The sequence below is a fragment of the Chiroxiphia lanceolata genome, chromosome 6 (genome assembly GCF_009829145.1).
Source record: "Chiroxiphia lanceolata isolate bChiLan1 chromosome 6, bChiLan1.pri, whole genome shotgun sequence".
Classification (NCBI taxonomy): domain Eukaryota; kingdom Metazoa; phylum Chordata; class Aves; order Passeriformes; family Pipridae; genus Chiroxiphia; species Chiroxiphia lanceolata.
Genome location: NC_045642.1, coordinates 18,731,059 through 18,753,587, shown reverse-complemented (window position 1 = coordinate 18,753,587; position 22,529 = coordinate 18,731,059). Strand labels below are relative to the sequence as shown.

Here is a 22,529-nt window from a genome sequence, read left to right as displayed (position 1 = left end):
AAAGGTCAAGACTAAAGAGGACAGAAGTAAGGGAATAACACATCTTAGAGAAGAGCAACACGAAACTCATCCAGGGACACTAAAGAGTTTTTATGAGCAACAAATTGCTTTATGTAAGAAGGCATGAAACACTTGTTACTGTAGCCAAGGCAGAATATTTCACCAAGAACCTGAAAAATGAACAAAACTTGGCAAACACATGCCAAACGAAACAGCTGTCTGGCACTCAACACTTCGGAGATAAACATGAAACCTTGTAGGACACTTTAAAGAGACTGATTTTTTATGAAGTGTTTAACACCCAGATTCAAAGAGGACATAAAACATAGGCACTACTTACATCAAAGAGGCCTCACACACTGGCCACCCAAAAATCAGTGAAGTACTTCAAAAGCTGGTGTACTACCGATCTAAATTGCTTCCTCAGCTTCATACCCAAGAGTCTCACACTCAAGTGCTTCACTTAGCCCTCTTCTCATGTCTTGTGCTCAAGACAGTGAAGCCACTACTATTTTAACAGTAGCTGTGAGATTATGAGTCTCTCAACACATCCAGCTTCAGAGAGCCACAGGAAAAAAAAAATCCCACCTGTTTCCAGCAGCCTGAAGACTAGAAGTTTCCCCTCTCTCACACATCCTGCCTTCCCCAGACACAGGGGGACTCTTCCCTACAGTGCCACAAGGACCTGCCTGAAGACTCTCCTGTGGGTCACCTTTTCTTCTTCTTCCCCTGGGAACTGTTGAGGCTCTTAGGTCAAAATTATCACAGAAAAACGTTTGACCCTTATTGCCTCTCTCAGTCATGGTTATGGGGTGCCCTTCGGGTTTTTCAGTATCTTGGTTTCCCTCCTTTCCTCCCTGGCATAGCAAGTGTGTCCTAGGCACTCACACAACTCACTCTGTCCTCCCTTGTTCCTAAATGACCAGGTCAGCTTGGGAGGATCAACTCAGTTTTGTTTCCTCATGAAACAAGAAGCTGTAGCTGTAGGCTCTCATAATGACATCGAAATAGAAACTGGCAAAGAAGGGGAAATCAAGTCCCTCGGCCTGTGAGCACACAACCTTTCTGCACCAAAGGGAGGGGAAAAGCACTGAGCTAGTCCCAGGGTGGAGAGAGCTGCAGGAACAGACATCTCCAGACACAAGGAGATAGATGCATCAACAAGGGCAGGAGGTCCCACACGAGGATCTGCTGTCCCAATACTCTATGTCCAGCAGAATCCAAGAACACAGCTAGGGAAAAGGGAGTCTAGCACAAAACCTGCAATAACAACATCTCCAAAATATTCTTCCAGCAATGTGTAGCCAGGAGCTTCCTACATCACAGGTGCTGTTTTCAGTCTGGCCTTTCAAAAATAGGCTTTATGCCACTTTTTTATCCTAGCAGTTTAAAAGCAATTTCAACACTACGTTTTTCAAAGGATAAAAATAAATAAATCCATATACACTGGAAGTCATTTTGTAACTTGAGAGTACTTAGAGTCATGCTGGACTTGCCACACTGTGTCTGGTCCACACATGCTTCTTCCACTTGCATATGGAGGTGTATTTTAATAGCACATATTTTAATTAGAAAATAACTGATAGAACATGCACATTTTATTAGAAAAGGATCATCAACTCACGCAACATACTTCAAGCAATACAAGTGCTAGATACTTAGCAACAAAAGCATTCAATATCAAATTAGTAGAAGTCTAGAAGACTTTTGCAGCTTTGAGTCAGAAAGCACCAGAGCATCCTTTGGGACAGAAACATCCAAAGGGAGAAACCTGCAGACTGCAAACAGCTTGCAAGAGCAAGGCAAGCCCTTGGGGTCACACAGCTTTGTGACTCAATAAAACAGCCCCTTGCAATCACTCCTATTTGCTGCATGTGCTACACATGGGAAAAGACCACGTGAACTGCCAAAGGCAAGGTACATGCACTGCCTGCAGCATGGCCAGGCACAACTCCTCCAGCAGGTTACATACTCCAGCCCCAGGCCTTGGATTTCCTTAACACAGAGGAAAGGGACCCCATGGTAAGCAGCTGCTCTGCAATTTCTAAGGGCCCTCAGCATCACCGGTAATGTCATGGCCTTATCCATCACCCTCTACCCCCTATGCACTAAGAAAGATGACAGAATGCACTGGAACTTCCATGTTCATAGCCTATACCAGTCACAGTCAAAAACTACAAGGCATTTTCTTTCCCATCACATCTTGGAGTGACATTTCTAGTTAGAAACACCTTAAACCATCTACCACAGCAGTATCAAGGCTCTGCCTCTCTGTCCAGCTCAAGCTGGCTACCCTCATGAGCAGAGCTGACCAGCTTTCACTCATCCAAGCCCCCCATGGTGGTTGAATGAGATGAGTGACCCCGACTCCACATGCTGCCTAGCTCTTGTCACCTAACTGTGGCCCAACCTCTGTTTTCTCTAAAGGAAGTAAAAATGCTCTGTGTTGAGACAAAAGGCTCCCCACTACCCAAGTAGTGCCCCAGCTCATGGTAGTACCAGTCCCAGCCGTACATATGACTTAGGAGAACAGGGTGTCATACTCTTGGAAAAACTTCCTAGCTCCTTTATTCTGAATCAAGTGCAGCCCATCATCCACATCATGTGTGGACCAGCCAAGAACCCAAAAGTGAAACTGGAAGAGGTCTGAGTGAAGACCTCAGCTGCTCGTGGAAACAGCTGCATCCCATTTACCCAAAGTCCTGCTCCAAGCTAGACCCATCACTGAGGCAGACATGCACACTTGTCCTCTGAGGAAGTCTTTACCTCTCATGGGGGAGGACATCGACTGACAGGCATGTCACATTTTAATGGCTGAAACATCACAGCAGTGATGGCTCTCACAGAACGCCAAATATGTTGCAATGCCAATCTGATTTCTTCCATGGGCCATTCTCTTAGTGGTAGTACAAGACGTGGTAGCTTGGCACCCCGTTGTCCTGCCTGTACAACCCACTAAGCCTCCTCTTGGTAGGCGGTGGTAGAGCTGTGCTGCTGTCTACTGCAGTACACTAAGGTGCACCCTGCTGTCTGCTGCACGGATCAGACCCACCGCTTGGCAGGGGTGAGGAGCCATGAGGACATCATCACCTCCCCCAGTCTGAGCACAGCACAGAAGAGACACTATTTGAAGAGACAGAAAATCACAAAGAGCTGCGAGCCGATGAGTCACATAGACATATGTTAGCTGATACTTTAAAAGACTCCAGAACAAAAAAAAAAATAGGCACATGAAAAAAACAGATCCTCAACCTGTGTCAGTCCACAATCTCCACTGAAGCTGTTGAGCCACTGATCTGCAGCAGCCAAGACTGATGTGGTATGTTTTGGGAAGTTGTTAAGCCAAGTAATCATGCCAGAGCTTTGCATTTTCAGTGAGGCTCCACCCCATAAGTGCTAATGGGAAAAGCTGGGATCATATCCCAAGCAGGCTGTTTTCCAGCTACTGTCACTTGAAGACTGGAAATAGTGTTCTTCTCTATCTCTGGAGAAAAGTCTCTGTCTGAAGGGAGATACAACTGTTCTCCAAATTGCAAGGGAAATATTTTGGTGAAAATGGCATTAAATATTCAGGGCCCAGCCCCTCTCAACTGCTCAGCTTGTATCTTTTACTCATATTCAATTCACATGAACCACCCTCCACCTGCAAGCTGAACAGATAATTTTATTCCTTCAGCATTTATATGCAGGTCAGCGGCTGGGTAATGCTGCAAGTGCCCTTTGTCAATTCAGATTCACCACCTCTCTAAAACTGTTTTCAAGATAAAAAAGGAGAAAAGGGGGGCTTAAGTTTGGGGTCTACAGAACTTGACTTGCCATCTATTTGAGCAAGAAAGAGCATCAGAGCATCCAATAGGATGCTGAGGACAAGGGTCCTCCCAGCAGCTGTTTGAGCAATGATCAGTGCCACTGGGTTCCTCTCAAATATTTACTCTACAAATTCTGGATCTACTAACCTTGGCTTAAGTCTTGGACTATTTTTAGAAGCTTGAATAAAGAGCAGTCATCCAGTGGAGTGCTTTACGCTTCCCATTTTAGACATTACATCCTTAGCCTGAATGTAATCACCAGCTGAGCTGTTCAAGGTCAACTCATATTTCAGCCACTGCACTACCCCATTTCACCTTTGCCCTGACGTCTCGACAGACGTGTTCCAAGAGCCGGTGTCTTTTAAGTTGACTGCAAAAGGTCAACTCCCTACTCACCCGTCTTTGGAGAGGTGATGCCGGAAGAAGTCATTGGCTGCCAGTTTGATAGCCTTTTCTGGGGTCACCAGAGTCAGGTTCACTGCAGCCCCTGGGCAAGAAAAAAAGGCCATTGGAGAATGAGAATAAAGGAATTGTTAACTGGGTTTTTCAGGAATGTGTCGTAACTTCTGCTCAAAACCAATGACACATGAAAGAGAGCTCCCAGTGCACCAAATGGATTAAGAAATAAGAAACAACCCTGAAAATTAATAGGATTTCTTCCTCCCAACACCTTGGCTTTGTGAAAATATCCCCAGATGTATTTCTACTCCATTTGCAATATGTATTTTGTAATTTCTTTAGCTTTACTACTTCCTCCCACGATGCATACATGCATCCTCTTCTCTCATCCAAGGGTGCATCCCTAGAAATTCAGAAGGATGCAGATCAATCCTTCAAAGAAGGAGTACAAGTTGGATTAATAACTTGTCTCAATTCCTTCACAAATATTTTGTGATGCTGAGAGGCAAAAGCCTCCCTGCCCTACCTTCTCACTAGTATCCCTGCTCCCTGCCTCCCCAGAAAACACCAGAGCAGCTTGCTTACCAGGCAGCCCAGAAAAGGCAGAGCCACTGAAAGACCTGGAAGCTGGTTGAAGTCATCTGGTTCATCTGCACTGAAGTCAGCCAGCTCTAGACCCTTAGAATAAAGTGGCTTCCCCTGTGTATCGCCACTTGGTGTCACTCCCAGAACAGCCACTGTTTAAGCAGCTTGTTGTCCACCACAAGCTGCAGCCTGCGGAAATTCCCCTTTGACCTCCATGGCAAGGCTTGCTGGGGGACCTGGGGTGTAAACAAGCCTTGGCTCCCCCCTGCCCCCCCCGTAACCACCCCTTTTGTCAGGAGCAACAAACAGCAAATCCCTGTATTGTGCCTGCCACAATGAAACGTCTGCGTGGCCTGGCCGGCTGCTCTGGGCCATGAACACTGGTATTAGTGCAACACAGTGGCTGGGAGGCAGCTTCCAAGCTGCCCTGGGGAAAATGGGGTGAGGGAAGGGCCAGTCCCTTCCCAGTATACTGGGTTTTGCACTATTACATTAGCACTCCAGAATATTCTCCTCCATTTAAATCTTACGGCTCAAAAAGTCCTCCAGTGGATAACCTCAAGGTCTCCCTGCCTGCACTGAAGCATATGGAGCTCCAAGCCCTTCGATGTAGTTACAGTTGAGACTTGCTAATGGCCTATGAACACCTTTGCAAGAACAACCACAAATACAGGCATTTATGCTTGCAGTTAAGATTTAAACAACTTGTCCCAAAGATTCATTTTCCAAAGAGAACCAGCCAGACAGTCCTGCACCCCCACTAGGCTCCAAAGAGCTAATGTGGTTCATTTTCAGGACCTTTGAATACAAGTTGACAAGAGCTGTAAGGGTTCAACACACCTGAAGAAAGGCAACTCAATCAGTTCCTCAGGATGGACTCTCCTCTCTCCAAAAATGGAAAGACAAAGGTTTAGGGGGACTTTCCTAAGATTAGGAAGCTAAATCGCAACTGAGACTCCTGGGACCGCTACAACTGGGACCAGAACACAAGAATCCTTGGCTCTGCATCCTCTGCTCAGAAGACACATCTCCACCATGCAGGAAATTGCAGCATGAAAAGTGAGAGATTTTGCTGCAGGGGGCTGGGCAGCCCAACACATCTTCCCCCTTTCAACTCCCATGTGTAGATTTTGCAGAAAACACAGCATAATGCTACCTTGTAGCAAGCTAAGCCAATGCATTCATTCCACACTGGCCATGACATCCAACAAATGCCATTATCTTTTACACGAGACAAATTAACTAGCAGGGAGCAGGGCAGCACTCACACACTCCTGGGTTTTTGCAAACTTTTTAGTGCACCAGTGATTGCACTGCTTCAGCTCGATGTTCTTCCTATACCATCGTGTCCCCCCCACCATGGCTCTTGCATGTGATAAGAAGCCTCACAGTCATGACCCTCATGCTCTACCTCCATCTTTTAATGTCAATCATATCAGGATCTACAAACCAAATCCACAGAGCCTAATTTTTAAGTGGAAGTGGCTACCCATGAAGTGTTTCCTCAAACGCCAAGTTGGAGATAACTTCAGCCCCACTCTCAATGGCTAAAAAGTACAACACCTGTACACATGCAGCATGAACAACTATTTCCTTGGAAAAACAAGGAGAGAAAGGAAAAAGCATAAACCAGCTACTCTAACACCAGTGCAAAGGGTTCACTGAAAGAAAGAAAAACTCCAAACCATCAAGCGAGAAAGGCACTCAAGAAGTACATTTCCACGTGCTGACCTCCTCCAGGAACCAGGAGGCTTTCTCCAGAAATTTTTCTCCAGAAATTTCTCCTTCAATTGCAAATAAAGCAGAGGGTAAAAACACGCAATATACAGAAAAAAAGTTAATGAACCTGGGTTTTCTACTACATCTTTGATATTTTCAGTAAAGCTGCTTAGCAGAGAATGCATAATCCCTGTCCTCAATAATCCATAACAGCTTCAATTCACTGAGGAGGAGAAATTAGATACTTCAGCTGCTGGCTGTATACTTTCCACAGCGTTTTCTATCTTTTTACAAAATCTCAAAGCTCTTCAATTATACCCACATCAATGAGTATTTCCCTAATTAAAGCCAACCTTGGCCTATAGGCAATGCTACATGTACCAGAAGCAAAGACAGACAAACAGCATGGAAAAATAAACAGCAATCATTAAAAACCATTTTGAGAACAAGTAACAAAGAACAAAATCAACTAGGGGCAAAACCAGTTGTTTGCCAACTGAACTTCTAAGTGCCGCCTTCTCACTGAGCTTTGGGTTTTGTTATTAAAACACATTTCTACAGAAGCCCTTACACACCACCAGCAACCTACATAACAGGGGGACTGAGTCATCCCCAGTGTGGCACTGGGACACGTGGGAGATATTATTAGCAGAGGCCAGGGAAGGCTGCCACACGACTGCAGCTAAACTGCAGCTACCCTCCAAATGTCATCAACAGCAGAGGGCACTTCCCCAGCCTGATCTAGGCCTTCAGCTCCTGCCAGCACGGCTAAACAGTTGGTCTTCAAACACCAGTGGGATTACCCAGTGTGACATGTGCTGGGATTTTTAGATGGCTTCTGGATGGACTATAGCAGAGAGCCGAGAGAGAATCTCTCCAAGGTCCCCTACCACTGATGCCCATGGGGTCCAGGAGCCCACAGGCACTATGGATTCATTCGCTCAGCATCACGTCTGAAGGCAGCACACCATCATTCCCTGAGCACAGACAGGGCTAGACAGCTCCACTCAGCTTTAAGGCACTGCTGCTACCTAGATGTTATGGAAAAAAACATAAGGGAAAAAACCTCTTCTTCCTACCCCAAACAAATCCAAGAACTTGAGAGAAATGTTGGGATTGTCTTATACATCACACAGTTTGCTATGGACCGCTCATTCAAAGCAAGGACTGTCTGCCCACACACACCCCTTAAGAGGTGTTCTGCAGAAAAGCATCCTGCAAGCTCAAGCCTTTTTCCTGTCCATACTGTGGAGTTTTGAATTGCATATGAAGGAGCCCTGAAGTCACACAGTGGGAATGGCTGTACCCAAACAGACCCCTTCTGTCCTCCAACTGAGGCCAAGTGATCTGCAGGGACAACCGATGTGCTTGTGACTTCTCCATGGGGAACAGCAGCTGCCACTTTAGCATATTAACATATAATCCTCCCAATTTCAGCTTAAAGGCTACAAATAAGAGCTCATGAGTCATTCAGCAAATTCTGCTGGGGAACTGGGACAGATGGAGGGAGCAGGAACCAATCCCACCATCTGATTTCCATATTTCCCTGTCCACAAGGCTGAGACATCTCTTTATTTTCTTTCCAGAAAAGCACTCACACATTCTTCATGAATCTGGGATGTACTTTACCCACCAACCCTCTCCCTGAGAGTGAGGGAAGGGCTTCTAATGTCAGCTCACAGAACTGAGGCACGGGACTCACCTTCGCACCTTGACCATGCCAAAATACTATGAATTTCTGGAAGGAACAGGAGCCATTCAGAAAAGCCCTCTCCGACCAGCTCCCCATTTAATAGTCAGAGGTGAAAAGTAAATTCAAGTCACTATCCAGTCCAGGGAACAGACATAGGGACATGGACCAAGCTGACCAGACTCATTATAGCTGGAAAAAGCAAGAGGTACACAAAACCCTCTGCACCCTTTGAGATTTCTGCTTGGGAGTGACAAGTGGCCTGGTGATGCACATCCCCTCCACCACCCTATGCCTTACAGAACTCAGCTGTCTCTCCCAAAAGCCCTGATGGGTCCTACAGTCTCTCCTGTAGGTTTCCCTGAACAGCTTCATCCTTCTGCTCCCCACCAAGCAGCCTGCCACTGCATATTTACAACCAAAGTTAATGCAGGCTCCATTCCTGGCTAGGAACACAGAAGCAGCCAGCTTCTGGAAAAAATCAAAGGGGAAGGCGTCACTGCTAGCACTGAAGATGGAGCTTGCCAGGGTTCCTCAGGGTTATTTGTCTTGTTGCCTGATCCCAGGAAAGCTCAGGCAAAGCAGCCAATCCATCCTCATCATCCACCACACTCCCCTGAAACGCCCACCAGCAAGCTTGGCAAGAGGTGCTGCCTGAGCAGCCAGTGCCTGCTCCCAGGCCAGCCAGCCACAGTGTCTGTGTTTCCTTAGGAGCTTTAGAAGAAGCAGCAGGAGACGCTACACATGCCAAGAGCAAGGCGCCAGCACCTCCAGACTTCCGCTTGGAAAGACAAAGAGCAAGGACTCAATTATAGTAGTACTTTAATCAGGCTTTATCAGTGAATGAGTGCCACAAAGAATGCTATCTGAGCACCTCAGATAAAAACTGCATACAAAGGCAATTGACTATCAGTATATAAAATGAACCAGACCTCAGTGCCAACTAAGCCAGTTGGATTGCGCTGAGAGTCAAGAAGGTACTCCATATTTTCCTCTGCTACAAATAAAAGCCAGAATTTGGCCTGCTCTCCTCAAAATCTCCTCAAAAGCTTTATAAACTTCCACGGATTTTGTGTTTAAACTATAAAAGGTATAATATCAGCAAGGAACTCGCTGCTGCAACAGACAGCCTAAGTCAAGGAGACAGGAAATTTCCAGCAGGTCAACTGTTGTGGGATATCTGTCATTAGGTTTTGGTCCGTGAAGAAAGAAGACACACACACACACGAAGAAAGATGAGACAAGGGGTGTCTGCTGCCTCAGAGCAGCAGGTAGGTTTTATTGAGCTAGATGGCCCCTACTTTCCCACACACATAATGTAAATGTATTTTTGCAAAAACACTTAGGAATTTAACACCTGCACACAGTCAACAGCTTTGTCCTTGCACTGTTATCCTTTTCTAGCTAACTCCCTAAAACTCAAGGCTGTGTCCATGGAAACATTTAATTAGCCTCACTGTTCTCATAGGAAAGGCCTAACACTATCCAATATTTCAAACTTCTCAAGCTCCAGGGGCTCCAGTCTCTCCAGGGGCTTCGTGGACCTGCCACTTCCCCCCACAGTCAACACACAATGACCAAACAGCTGAAGCTCCACTGTGAGCCAACCTCTGATTTTCTTACCACCTCAAGGGAGTTCTTTTCTGGGGGCAGGTTATTTTTAATTTTTGTTTTAATTGCTGCTTGTCTTATTACTTGAACAAAGCACTTCAGCATGCTTGAGAGACATCAGGCCTGACCATGTTGGTGGTGGGCTTTGACATAAACTTAATCATCAACCGCAAAATAAGATACTTCAAGAGTTGATTTGCTACTGCTCCTCTGGCAAAAGTTACCGTGCCCAAGCTGGGAAACAAACACATAAGAGTCCTGAAACAAAGTCCAGCAGCTTCACTTAAACTGCTAGTACAGATGACCATCAGTAAATGGTAAGGTTTAACACCACGGGGAGGACTCAAGCCCTCAATGATGGATAGCTGAGCAGACAACTGCATGGAGGAGGTTATTTTCAGAAACAGCTGCAATGTTCAACCTCTTAGGATACTGCTAGGTTATTGCTTTATATGCCAGAGAACAGAGCTTTTCCTCCCACTTACGCACCAGTGCTTCCAACGCAAAAGCTCTGCTGTGCCTGACTCAGCTTTACTTACCTCGGTACATGCCAAAGTAGCCTTCCGACCGAATTGTTTTAATGAGGCAGTCAGACCTGCAAACAAAACAGAGAGATGAACCACAGGAGCTCAAAGGTGGGTGAGAACAGAGAAAAACAAAGCAAATTTCTTGGAGTGGTTTCCATTTGCATTCTGTCAGCAAAACCCTGAGCTGAGATGGAAACTGCGTCAGCCTCTGAATGTGCCATTGTTGAGGCCTGAGTCCAATTTCAACCCCTAATTCACAGGGGCTTTGAAACCCCCGGCTCACCCTGCACGCGCTGTCTGCTTTCTAGAAACACAAAAGGGAAGAGTGTCACTGCGAGGGCTGTTTATCCAGGGTCCCCTGTGGCAAACGCGCATGAGATACTCTAACAAGCAGATCCCCATGTATGCATTTTTAAATCCAGCTCTGGAAGGGAAATAAGGGGGGCCAAAACCCTCCATGCTGGCTTGTTTGACTTAGTCCATGAAATTTGACACAAGGCACACACACAAACACTAGATGACCTGAGCACTCAGTCATCTGTGGCCTCCCACACAGATTAAAGCATTTACTTTTAACACATCAGGTCCCAGAGCAGGCAGCCAGCACTCAGGCTCTTGCCCTGGGAAGAGCGTGGCAGGGTGCCGTGCTCCAAGGGGAAAACTGGCACCTTCCTTGTTGCAAATATATTTACTGCAAATGGGAAAACTATGCAAAGTGCTGGAATGGCACAAAGGCTTTTGAAGGCACAGACATACACCTAGCAAATCCAAAGGTGCAGTTCAAGAAGGCAGCACAGATCCCCTGGTAGTTTTCCCTCTCCAAACCACAGATGCACAAAGCCTGGATGTTGGCTGAAGGTGGCTTTAGGGTGTTTGGGAAGGGACAGGTACTTCTATGGCCATAGGGGAAGAGAGAGGTACAAATGCATGCATGTATACATAATTTAAGAACCAAAAGGCTCTTTTAAGCAGTAATAAGGGAAGTGTGGCTGATGAAAACAAGAATTCATTTTTAAGAGATCTGCCAACACAAGGAGTAAACTTCATCTCTGCTCTGTAGTAGTGCTGAGGTGGAAAAGGAGGAAATACACAGTTCCCTTGACAGTGTTATGTCCCTACCTGGGTCAAGACTGTTCTAGGGTACCCCACATTATTTGTGAAGAGCCCATCCTGCATTGCTGCCAGTCACAGCAATGAGTTGCCCCTCTCTGCTGGGACTCTCCACATCCTTTGGGATCCCATCTTTCACACACTCCACCCTAGCTCCTGCAGCTTGCACACACCTATCTCCTCCTTTGGAGCAGCTCCTTCAACACATTTGCAAGCCCCAGAAATCTCAGTGCACCTTTCTCCTATCCCTCCCATCAAGTTCTTCCACTGCAGTGCTGGAGACAAGGCATTTTTCCTTGAGCCAGTGGTGCTGCTTTGGACAAGCTGTGGCTGGGAGGGGATTGGGAAGAGCTGTTCCCCATCACGCTCATGAAGCCCTGCTGCCTCACCATGCTTGCATGTCACTTCCAGCCCCTCAAGCTGCAGCAGAACAAGATGCAAGCAAGGCCATGCCCAGCTCTTTTCTCTTCCTGGAAAAGGGAGCCAATAGCCAACTAAAATGATACATAACATACCTGGGGCAGGACAGCCCAAAATCCCAGCTATCTCCAGCCCTCAGAACTGCTCCAAAGCGTCTTTGGCTCTTTCAAGTGAAAGGCTGCCCTGATACTAAAAGTCTCCTGAGCTGAGCAGAAGCAAGGTATGCTATCTTAAAGTAAGACAGCAAAATTCTTAATGAACTAGCTGCCTTCTTGGGTGTTCAGCAGACACCTTTGAGATCTGGTATTGATGGGTACACAGTATTTTCAGAAAAATAAGCCTCTGTAACTGGGCAGCCTTTGTTAGGAAAGCTCATCCTTTCCCCTTCTTAGAAGGAGCCAGCTCAAATATACAGGGTAAATCCTATGTATTCCTTAACAGCGCCTCATCACACAGCAATTCCTGGCTATGGAGCAGACCTGTGCTCAATTGCTGGAGAATAAAAGCCTCTCTCCTACTGAGCTTCCCTCCAGGGACAAGGCATCGTGGCATGCAGTCCCAAGGGGAGCCTACAAGTTCTCCATCCTGTCCCTACTCCTCTTGCTGACACCTGTAAGATCAGGGGAATAAGTGATCCTCAGGGAGGAGATGCAATCTGCAGCAGGAGCAGAACACAACCAAAAGGAGAGGCAAGGTAAGATGGGAAGCTGCATCCTGCCAACAAACCTGGGCACACAAACAGTGCAGGGAGCAGAGAGCATGGGAACTGTCAAGGGAAGCACCAGAGCCTACAGCCTAAGCTTATGCATCATTACATGTCATCAGTTAGAGCAAGGAGGCACAGAGACTAAACCCATCAACATACAGAGCATTTTCTTCCTATCCCCACTCTGCCTCAAATTCTAAACAAAGTGGAAGGGAGACAGGACAGACCTCATCAGTCCCATACCAGTCCCTTCTTCCCCCTCAATGACAGCAGTACTTTTGGAAAACTAAGGCCTGTGTCTGGTTCCTAGGATGAAGCATCTTGTGCTGTGTGGTATGCATTACCACAGCAGACACACAGCCCTATGAGTCCAACACAAACTCCAGGGGAATTCAGTGGGCTGGATATACTCATGCCTTCTTTTCCTACAGCCTGAAGCACTTGGGGTTTTTTTGGACACAGGACTGCTGGGGTAACCACAGCATGTGTCAACCTGTGATCCTTCAAAAGGTCCGCACACAGCGGTCTAGACTGGGAATGGGTGACTGCTTTGTCTTTTCAAAACTGACACAGCAAAGGAAGGATCTCCAATACCAGAGTGATGGAAACACAGGACAGGCAGAAATTCCCTCATGCGCCTGACTGCGGCTCAGCAGAGAATCGAACGGGATTCCCTGTGGTTTGGTCCTGAGCTCTGACAGCAGTGAACACTCTGCTCCCAAGCAAGGAATTCAAACAGGTGTGCCCTCTGCAGAGATCTCATCTGCTCGGCTGAGCAGCCTCAATAGCTGCTCTATTTGGATTATCTCCTCAAGCACAGCTTGCTTCAGGATTGTCCCCTGGCTTTCCTGAGGACAGTCCAGTTCCTAGAAATGCTGAACTCACCTGAAAGAGGTAAAAAAGAGGAAGGATTCCCTGCCAAAAGCCCCAAGGGATGTTGCCCATGCAGGTGGTACTCACAAGCTGGTGTACATCCGCTGGCCATTCTGCTGGTTCTGCAGGCGAGTTTTTGCCAGGTCAATGGGAAATACACAGGTGACCCCAATCAGCCCAGCTATCCCTCCATTGATCAGCTTGGCAGGTAGACTGTAAGAGGATGAGATAGACAGAAACAGATGTCTTAGCACTGGGTAACACCAGGGAAGGGAAAGAGGAAAGAACTGAGCTCTTTTGCATGACCAGAGTTAATACATTACTGTGAGAAAAGGCTGTCCCTCCCCGGCACGAAGGGAGCTCTGCCCCAAGGCAAAGCTTGGCTCCCGCTGTATAAACAGGGCAGGTGGGGAAAGCAGCACATACCATCAGGAACAACCACTGCTGAGTGGAGCGGAGCCAAACAGCTAGCCCACACACTGCTAAGAGCAAGGAAAAACCCCGTTCGCCAGGACCCAAGGGTTTCTGTTGTCCCAAGAGGAGAAAAGACAGAGTGTTGGACCATCTACCACGTTAGGGCCGGACGGCATCTGAGCCAGCAGGTTTACTGACAAATGCTTTCCTGCACCACAATCAGATACGAAGCTAATGAGAGGTTCATGACACGTCAGCTGCTACCATCATGTGGGAACGAGCCCGGCAGAAGCGCCCAGCTGGCAGCCAAGGAGCAGACGGCTGCAACCACGGGAAACTGTTTCCAGACCCACCGCCCAGGGCGAGGGGAACACACACAAAGCAGTAGCCTCGCAAAACCGCTGGACTGGCAGCCTGCACGGCCGCAGATGTGGAGACGTGAGCTCATACCTCTTGGGGAAATCAAAACCTGGCTGGCTGCATGTGCTTCCAAAACGCGGGGCTTTTTCCACTCGCCCTTGTGCTCCCACGGGGAATTCTTGCAAGTGGCACTGAGTGAAAGCCAGATCAGCTAAACATGAGTTCCCAGCAAATTCAATTAAGAAAAATGTCCTGCACTTATATGCTCAATAAACCACTGCACGCAGAGACAAAGGAAGCGTGTTTGAGTCAGCTCCCTCCAATAAAGCATAAGATATGGCTCCCTGAACACAGGATGTGTTGGATATTAAACTGAGGGCTGACAGCAGTCCTAGATTGCAGCTGACTGAGCCAGCCAGGCCTAGTCCTCCCACAGGGGGAACAGGAACGCTGCCTTTCATGACAGTGATGTGCTGCTCTGGATGGGGGGACAGACTGCATTACCCAGCATTGGTGAAGCTGGCCATGGCATGGTGGGGTGAAGCCTTGAAAACAAGTTACCCCCCAACAGCACTGCAGAGCACTCTGCATCAAGGGGCAATTGCACAGAGGATCAATAAGTGGCCATGCCTGAGGAAAAGGCAGGATATGGAGCCTCAAGGTTTCAACTTGAGGTCTCCCTGAGGGAAGCAGACAAAAGAGGGGTGGGAAAAAAAATATAAGTCTTTGTCCACTAGTGCTAAGCTTGATCTTGACACCCCAGGAATTTTCTTTCAGCCTCTGCTGTCCTGCAGCCAAAGCTCTTTCCTCCTCAACACCTGCACCAATATAATGCACACTGAGCCCCAGGGCTGGCACAGCTGGAAGAAGAAGTGCCAAGGACAGGCAGACAGATCTGAGCTCAGCCCACAGCTCCAAACAAGACAGTGTTGAGATTAAATCAAGCACAGTATGTTAGGAAAGCAGGCCCAAATCAGTGGATGTGCTCAGTGCAGGGCCAGGTTGCAAGATCTCACCATCTCGAGATTCTGTCGCCTCAGGGATCTTTGCGCCACACTCTGAGAAGGGAAAAGATTTGCCTGCAAACTCCTACGCTCAACTTGTTCTCAGGACATGGGACAATTTCAAACAGTAAGCTTCACATCATGGAGCCCTCCTTATTTAACCCACAGTCACCCTGAAAAAGGAGGTTAGAGACCAGATAAAAGCATGACAAGATAGAGGCACCATTGAGAAGGAAGGTATTTCAAGACAGGATCACCTCAGTCTCCCCAGATTCAGCTCTGAAGTCACTGCTGGCAGGTCACAGAGTGTGAGGCACAGCGAGTGCCCCTTTCCATCCTCAGCACTGTCATCACTTCTCTCAGTGTCCCTGAAACACCCAGGGCAGGCCTCTCTCAACCTGTTCTAACAGTGAAATCATCACAGGGTTTATATCAGGTGGGAGTGAGACACAGACACAAAGATCTTACCTGCTGCTGTTATAAGTGCAAGAGACTGCCCAGTTTCAGCATAGACCCCAGCAATAAAGGGGAATAGTCTGATATGCCTGGGCAAGCCAAAAATTTAGGTAACGTGCACTGCAGAGGGCCTCTCCCTGTGTCTGTGCAGGAGAAACCCTTGCTCAACCACACCATCACACCTGAATCCAACTATCCAGGTTCCCCCATGCACACTGCAGAGGGAGACTAGTACGGATGGACTATGGGGCAGTATCTGGCGAGACACTAAGTTCCACATGCACTGAAATACAATGCCCTTGATCTCACCTTGAATCAAACCTCTGCTGTTGATATTAGTCTTTTGCTATCAGTCTTGTTCTACTAAGGAGTGAGAGATGCCTGCTGCAAGGAGAGAGGTGTTTGGTAGACACTCTAAGCTTAAACAGATTTCCTTGGCTTGGCTGCCTGTGATTGCTGCAGACAGGTGGTCACCTAGACTGGAGATGATCAAATCAGGAGATATGAGGGATTTGAGGCACAGAGAATAACATGAGACAAAGGCCACTGCACCTGAATAAAAAGCTTTCTCCCTTGTGACTAAGTCATCTCACTTTTCACGTCAGCGCTCTCTGCTCTCTCATGGGATAAGAATACGCTGTGCTTGGCCTCTGTCCTATTTAGCTTCTGAACAGCTACTGCCTCTCACTACCTACGTGTGCAGGGCTTAGTGAAACAGGGACAACACAGGCTAGCATGCAAATAAAGCCATTTGCTCAGTTTAACACAAGAAGGGATAGAAGGGTATCCCAGTTCTCCTCTCCTAGTGCTCCTCCTCAGCCCTTTTAACTAGTCCCAGTAGTTAACAAGCTGCTGTTCACACTGCCAAGAGCACATCAGAGGGGCCAGGAAACATCCGATAGGACGTGTCTCCTCTTCCTTTAAAATACCAAGCTTCAAATGGCCACGGACATCTAGTCCTTTTGCTCTGCTGAGGCTATCAGGAACACACACCTGTCAGGCTCCATGGAGGTGAATCTCAGCATGCCCTTCATGGTGTGCAAGAACAGTGCCAAGTGCACTCCAAAGGCAGTAGCCAATGACGGGCATATCTAGGCACATGCTGTCTTATTATCAGCACAGCTCAGGACTGTTCACATTTGCAGAAGACAGGCATACAGGAAGATATCCTCACCATGGCAAGCACTAAGAAGGGCCAGCCCTCTTGCCTGCAGCATTCAGGCACTGCCAAGTCCTGGCCCTCTGTCACCAGGTTTCATTCACCCACTGACTCCACCTGCCCTGAGCTGGTAACCTGGAAAAGCAGACGCTAGAAAAGCATCGCAAAAAAAACCCACAGGAATCCCACAGCATGTAGGAGTCACTTATCCAGGCAACTTTATAAGCAACAGAAAGTTAAAACTACATGCAGGATTGTGCAGATCCATCTGACACAGCTCTTAGGAAGCTAGAGGGCAAAACTGTCTTTCCCAAAAATGCATCCCAATTCATTTCCAGGAAGGACTCAAATCAATCCTTTCCATATGCCAGGACTAACGCTCTGAAGTTCCTGCTGTGCACTTAAGTGTCACTAATCATTGTTGGTTCTTCATGTTCCTGCAATCACTCAAAGCACTGACTGGCTTTAAAAGGGCACAAGGCTGCACAAGGCTACGTGGACTTAGTAATTACAAGCGCTGCATCCTTGGGTGGTCAAGGAGCTGGCTTTGCTCCTTTGATGTCAGCAGCTGAAGTCAGCAGGTCAAGGTGACCTTTGAAAGAGGAAGCAAAAAGGAACACACTTGTGCAGAATATAAAGCAGAGGGTAGAAAGAACAAGGCAATGAGAAAAAAGAACTGAAGAAAGCAGAGATGTGACATCACGGCAGAGAAAGAAAATAAGAGAAGGCTGAAAAAAAACAGATAAAGAAAGGAGCAGAGAAGAAATCAGAACTGTTTAAAGCTGGAAGAGATGATCAGGTGATTACCTCCAACCTCCTGTGTCAAAAACAGAAATAAGTTTGAAAGACAACCAACAACTCAAAAAATTTTTTTAAAGTTACCTGATCTGTTTATCAGCCATTTAATTCAAACTTCTTCTTGTTAAGAAATGAATCCGTTCCTTCAAACTGTTCTTTTTCAGTCACGTCTTTTTCACTTCAGTTTCTTCCTGGGAAAGGACAGAAAGACACCAAGGACACAAAGTTGAGACACTTACACTCTTCCTGAAGCTCAGGTGCTACTGGGCAGGCTGTAGGGTTAGGCCAGCTGAGGAACAAGTGACTTAAGGGAGCACCTGATCTCCTCAGAGAGGAGACTGAGCTCCAGAGGAAGCCTTACAAATGTGTGTGTACATAAATATACAGGGACATACAGAGGAAAGAGTTGCCAGAATCATCAGGCTCTAGTAGCATGTGAGGAAGGGCAGCAGCCAGGCAGGGCACAAGCTCTGCCCAGCATCCAGAACAGCAGTGTCTGTCACTTCTCTCAAACTCTAAGGAGCGTTTCGCGCCATACCATGTGGATCCCCAACCCACTGCAGGTCCACCCAGCTACCCCAAAATAATCACATGTCATTACAAGGCTTATTCAGCACTTCCCTCCAACACATATGTGCTGTTTCTAATGGATAGTCTTCAAAAAGCTGCACTTCCAGAGGTTACTATCCTTCCTCTATTTCCAAGCCCAAACAGAGAGCAACCCATGTTCAGTCTTGTGCCCACATTGTCTTTTAAGAGTGTCTGTCCCTCCTCAAGCTATTGATGTGAATTTGCCCTTCGGCTCACTCCTTTCAGCTCAGCTGTGTTGGCACAGCACTGAAGCTTCAAGACTGCAGGAACCAGCTTTCTCTAAGACTCCTAACTGCTCCTGTTTAATGAGAGCTGGTAGAAGTTGCCACATAAAGAAATCTGGGCACCGGAGAAAATTTCAGAAGCAGCCACAACTTTCAGCTTTGTGGAGACATCCTTGCCTCCTCACCTCCAGCCTGGGAATCAGATGCCCTATGCTTTCATCGGGTATATCAGCAGCACTCAGCCAATTTCTTCCCTCTTGCCTTCTACCTGCCACCTCAATGGTGAGCCAGAAGCAGAAGACATACCTTTGCCCATTGCCTCTGGAATGAAATTTGCCCCTTAACTGCAAATTTCCTAAGTCACGCAGAATCTCACATCCAACAAGGTGACACAGGCTGACACTTCTGCTCTGAAGATACAACTTGAGTCCCAGAGCATTCCTGAGAATAAGAGGCCTCTGAAAGTGTAAAGAGCTAGTGATTGTGCAAACAAGTACGGGAAGGAGTTCAGCACTGACCTGCTCCCCCTCCCTATTACATCAAATGCCAAGGATAGGACAGTATGAAACCATTTGTACAGTCTCACTCTTGGATGATATGAGACTGAAACTGCCTTTTCTGGAGTCCCACGTTCAACTAAAGCTGTGAGAGACCAGCATACAGAGCTCACTAAGGAAATGGGCTCCTCTTCAAAACACTGCACACAAACCTCACCCTCTGCGCTACAGTGTTAAATCTTCTGTGACCCCTCTTCAGAGAATTTACCTGATCTCAACTTATCTATGGACACAGACCTTAAAAATCTCCAGATCAGCTAAGTCTGTGCTTTCCGAGTGAAAATCACATCCTTCATGTGCTTTCATATGCACGTCCAAGAGCAGTTCAGGTTAATCTAATTTTCTATCAGTTTAACCAGAATAAGATCAAAATATAAAAATATAGGCAGATCAGTTGTTGAAAGCCTGTAACCCTGGCATAAACAAGCCCTGAGCCACGAAAACTCATGACACATGGTAATGTCTACACCCTCAATAGGATATTTGTGTTTATTGAGGCAGCTCTGACAAAATATATGTACCGAGTGGTCCTGATAGCCTGCACCAAACTGGGAAAACTTCCCCCTTGTTGCCCCTGCTGCACCCTTTCCTGTAGAGAGGCATTCAGGAGGCCAGGCACCCATTGCAAAGGGCATCATTAAGAAGAGACAGCAAGGCTGACAATATTCACCACTGCCAGGTAGCCAAAAGAGTGAGAGACCAACATGGACACACAAATGTATCACAGGGCTGTTTCTTACCTGATGACACAAGCAGGGCGATGGAGTCCCTCTGAACCAAGAGGGACTTGGGAGAGCTGAGTTTAGCTCTCTCTTCCCTTTTTTCTCTTGACTTTTGGCTTCAGCTGTCTACCTGCCTAGGAACTACAGAGCCCTCCCCAGGTGTCTGATCCAGCTGGAAAACTGCTCCTGCTTCCCACCAGGGAACAGACACTCCTGCTGCAGCTGCACAGCAAGACAGGGTAAAAACAACCTTCCTGGGTTTAAAACTGGGCAAAGTGACAAGTTTCCTTGGTGCTGGCTGTACGGCCAGCAAATACCAGGACTAGTATCATCTCCCCTAACAAAAGCCACTCAACTCGTGGATGACCGACTGGAAGTGAACAATGTGATCATTTTACAGCAGACACCAGCACTTGATAATTGTTTAAACAGCACCTGGCACAGCAGAGGCCTTTATGTCTGTGGAGAGGGGATTTTAATGAATTAAGGGATTTTAATGCACTGAAGTGGAAAGCTTATTTGAACTCTGTTTGTTTAAACAGAGCTCCCACGAATGACCATTTGCAAAACAAACTCAAAGTCACTGCAAACTTTTACCTGAGCACTTTGCTGTAATCTACAGAACTCCCTAAGTCCTTTAAAAGATGGTGAATGATGAAGCCCCCAGCACTCTGTCCAGGGAGTTTCTGTAGAGAGCCAGACCCCAGTCGCTTCCAGGGCAAGAAAATAGCTGCTACAGTCCTGCAGTCTAAGAGGTGGAAAAGCAGACTGGGAAGAGAATGCCAGTAATTTTATAGGACATTTAAAAAACAAATTCAGAACAACTTTATACATTTAACCTAGAAAGAAAAGAGATTAAGTAACAACCTAAGTATATCTCCCCAGAAACACAGTGCTCTAAGGAGCCAAAAGCTGCAAATAAAAGCAGGCAAGCATCTGCAGCCAAGCAGGGATGTAGCTCCAAGGCTTCCTACAGGAGCAGTGTCAGGGAGCAAGCCTTGCATCTTCCTAGGAAATCTCCCACCAGCACCTGCACTGGGGCAGCAAAGCCAGCAACATCAAAAAGGTGCTGATGCCTCAGAAAGGTTTTGTATGGTTAAACTTCATGGCCAGGTGGACAATGGCACTCACAGCTGGAACTGGGAATCTGCATGGCACAAGGAGCTGAGGAGCTGTGAGGAAAATGGTAGGGGTGGGCAGGGCAAATGAGAGCCACCAGAGACTCACCTAAAAGCCAAAAAGACTGAGAAGACATCACAGAAGGGGGATCCTAAGTTAAACATCCCATAATTAACAGTGAGAACTGCATGGGCGTATTTCCTTCCTAGAGTGCTGTTAACACAGCTAGGCATGGATTAATGCCCCATTACTTGCACACCAGGACATCCCTTTTACATTTATTAAAATGATCGAGCAAATTAGTTTCAGAGCTACACACACACCGCAGCAGAGGGAATCATCTCCATGCTAGGCAGAGAAGCGGTGCAAACAGCCCAAAGCTCACACTGACACATGTAAATAGCCCAGGAGCCTCCTCAACCCTGCCTCTCCCTTTTCTCACCTCCCAAAAGCCAGCTCCAGACAGTGACAGAGCAGCCAGACTGGGACACCACAAGGCAACCCTAGCAAACTCTGGATGTATCTGGTCCTCACAGTCTAAGCCACTGGCAAAGCAGTGCTGTTTTTTGCCCCTGCCTTGCCAAACACCACATACACTACCCACACAGTAAGGGTTTCTTCAGGCCAACCTTTGCATCCGCTCTCCTGATCAGCCTGGGACATGGGGTTGAACTCTGAACCTTTGGTTCTCGCCTCATCATGTGAGGGAAAAGTGCTTACCAGAGAATCACAGCCCAGTGTGGGGCATGGAGGGGAACACACAGACCTCATCTTGTCTCATACCATGTGTCACACTAGCAAGCTTGGACTGGAGATACAGGCACCCAACACCTCCTCAAGCCAAGACATCACAGGAGAAGGGTAAGCTTACCCAAACCTCTTTGACCATGCTCACTGCATTTAGTGCCACCACACTGCCCTGTGGATGTGGGTTGCCACCTCTACCCCCAGATGCCACTGCTCTACCCAGTCTGACCTGGGTACAGCACCCTCCTTCTCCTACTCTTCCCCTGACAGGCTGCCAGAGCCACTGCTGGCATCTTCCACGATAGCTGCAGACTCCCAGTCCACCAGCTACCCCAGTCCTGCCAGCAGCACCCTGCACCCCTCCCAGAAGCCAGCTCTTTGCTTCTGCCCTCTGCCAGCCCTCCCATTTCCAGGCTCTCTGCTCCCCAGCAGCTCCACTGCAGGTGAGCACATCCTCTCAGGCGCAGAATACTGGACATGCCGATTTGTCTGAGAACACACAGGCTGATGTCTTGACAGAACACCTTTAGCAAACGTCAGCGGGTGCTGTGGCTGAAGAAAGCAAACCAGTCTTCTCCCTACACTTAAACATGTTCCCATCTCTAATTTCATGCCAGCACAAACATTTTTGCAGAGCAGTCAGGCAAGAATGAGATAGAACTCGAGGCCAGCACACACTGAGAGCTGTCACTGAAAGCAAATGTCCAAACTACAACCTTGACTTGAGAATAAATAGCAAAAGGGGAACCCAGGACCCCCTTCCACATACTTTGATTTGTCTGGAGAGCAGGAAAACTCAGAGACCAGTGAGAGAAGCTGATGTCAAGAAACAGGGCTCAGAGGGTGAGAGGAGGGAGCAAAGCCATGCCAGCATCCACTGTGTCAAGAGGACATAGCCACGCAACTGCTCATAGTCAGAGAAGGTGGGG

General features: G+C 47.4%; 1 protein-coding gene across 2 annotated transcripts in view; it reads right to left on the bottom strand.

Annotated features, from left to right (window-relative positions):
* SLC25A22 (solute carrier family 25 member 22) overlaps positions 1-22,529 on the bottom strand; it is a 50,471-nt gene that overhangs the window by 9,346 nt on the left and 18,596 nt on the right. For both annotated transcript variants that reach the window (XM_032692358.1, XM_032692359.1), the window contains exons 2-5: positions 17,725-17,831; positions 13,537-13,662; positions 10,353-10,408; positions 4,206-4,296 (exon numbers count right to left, since the gene is read on the bottom strand). In XM_032692358.1, the coding sequence (XP_032548249.1) occupies positions 4,206-4,296; positions 10,353-10,408; positions 13,537-13,662; positions 17,725-17,744 (293 nt within the window). In that variant the 5' untranslated portion in view covers positions 17,745-17,831. The remainder of the gene's footprint in view (positions 1-4,205; positions 4,297-10,352; positions 10,409-13,536; positions 13,663-17,724; positions 17,832-22,529) is intronic.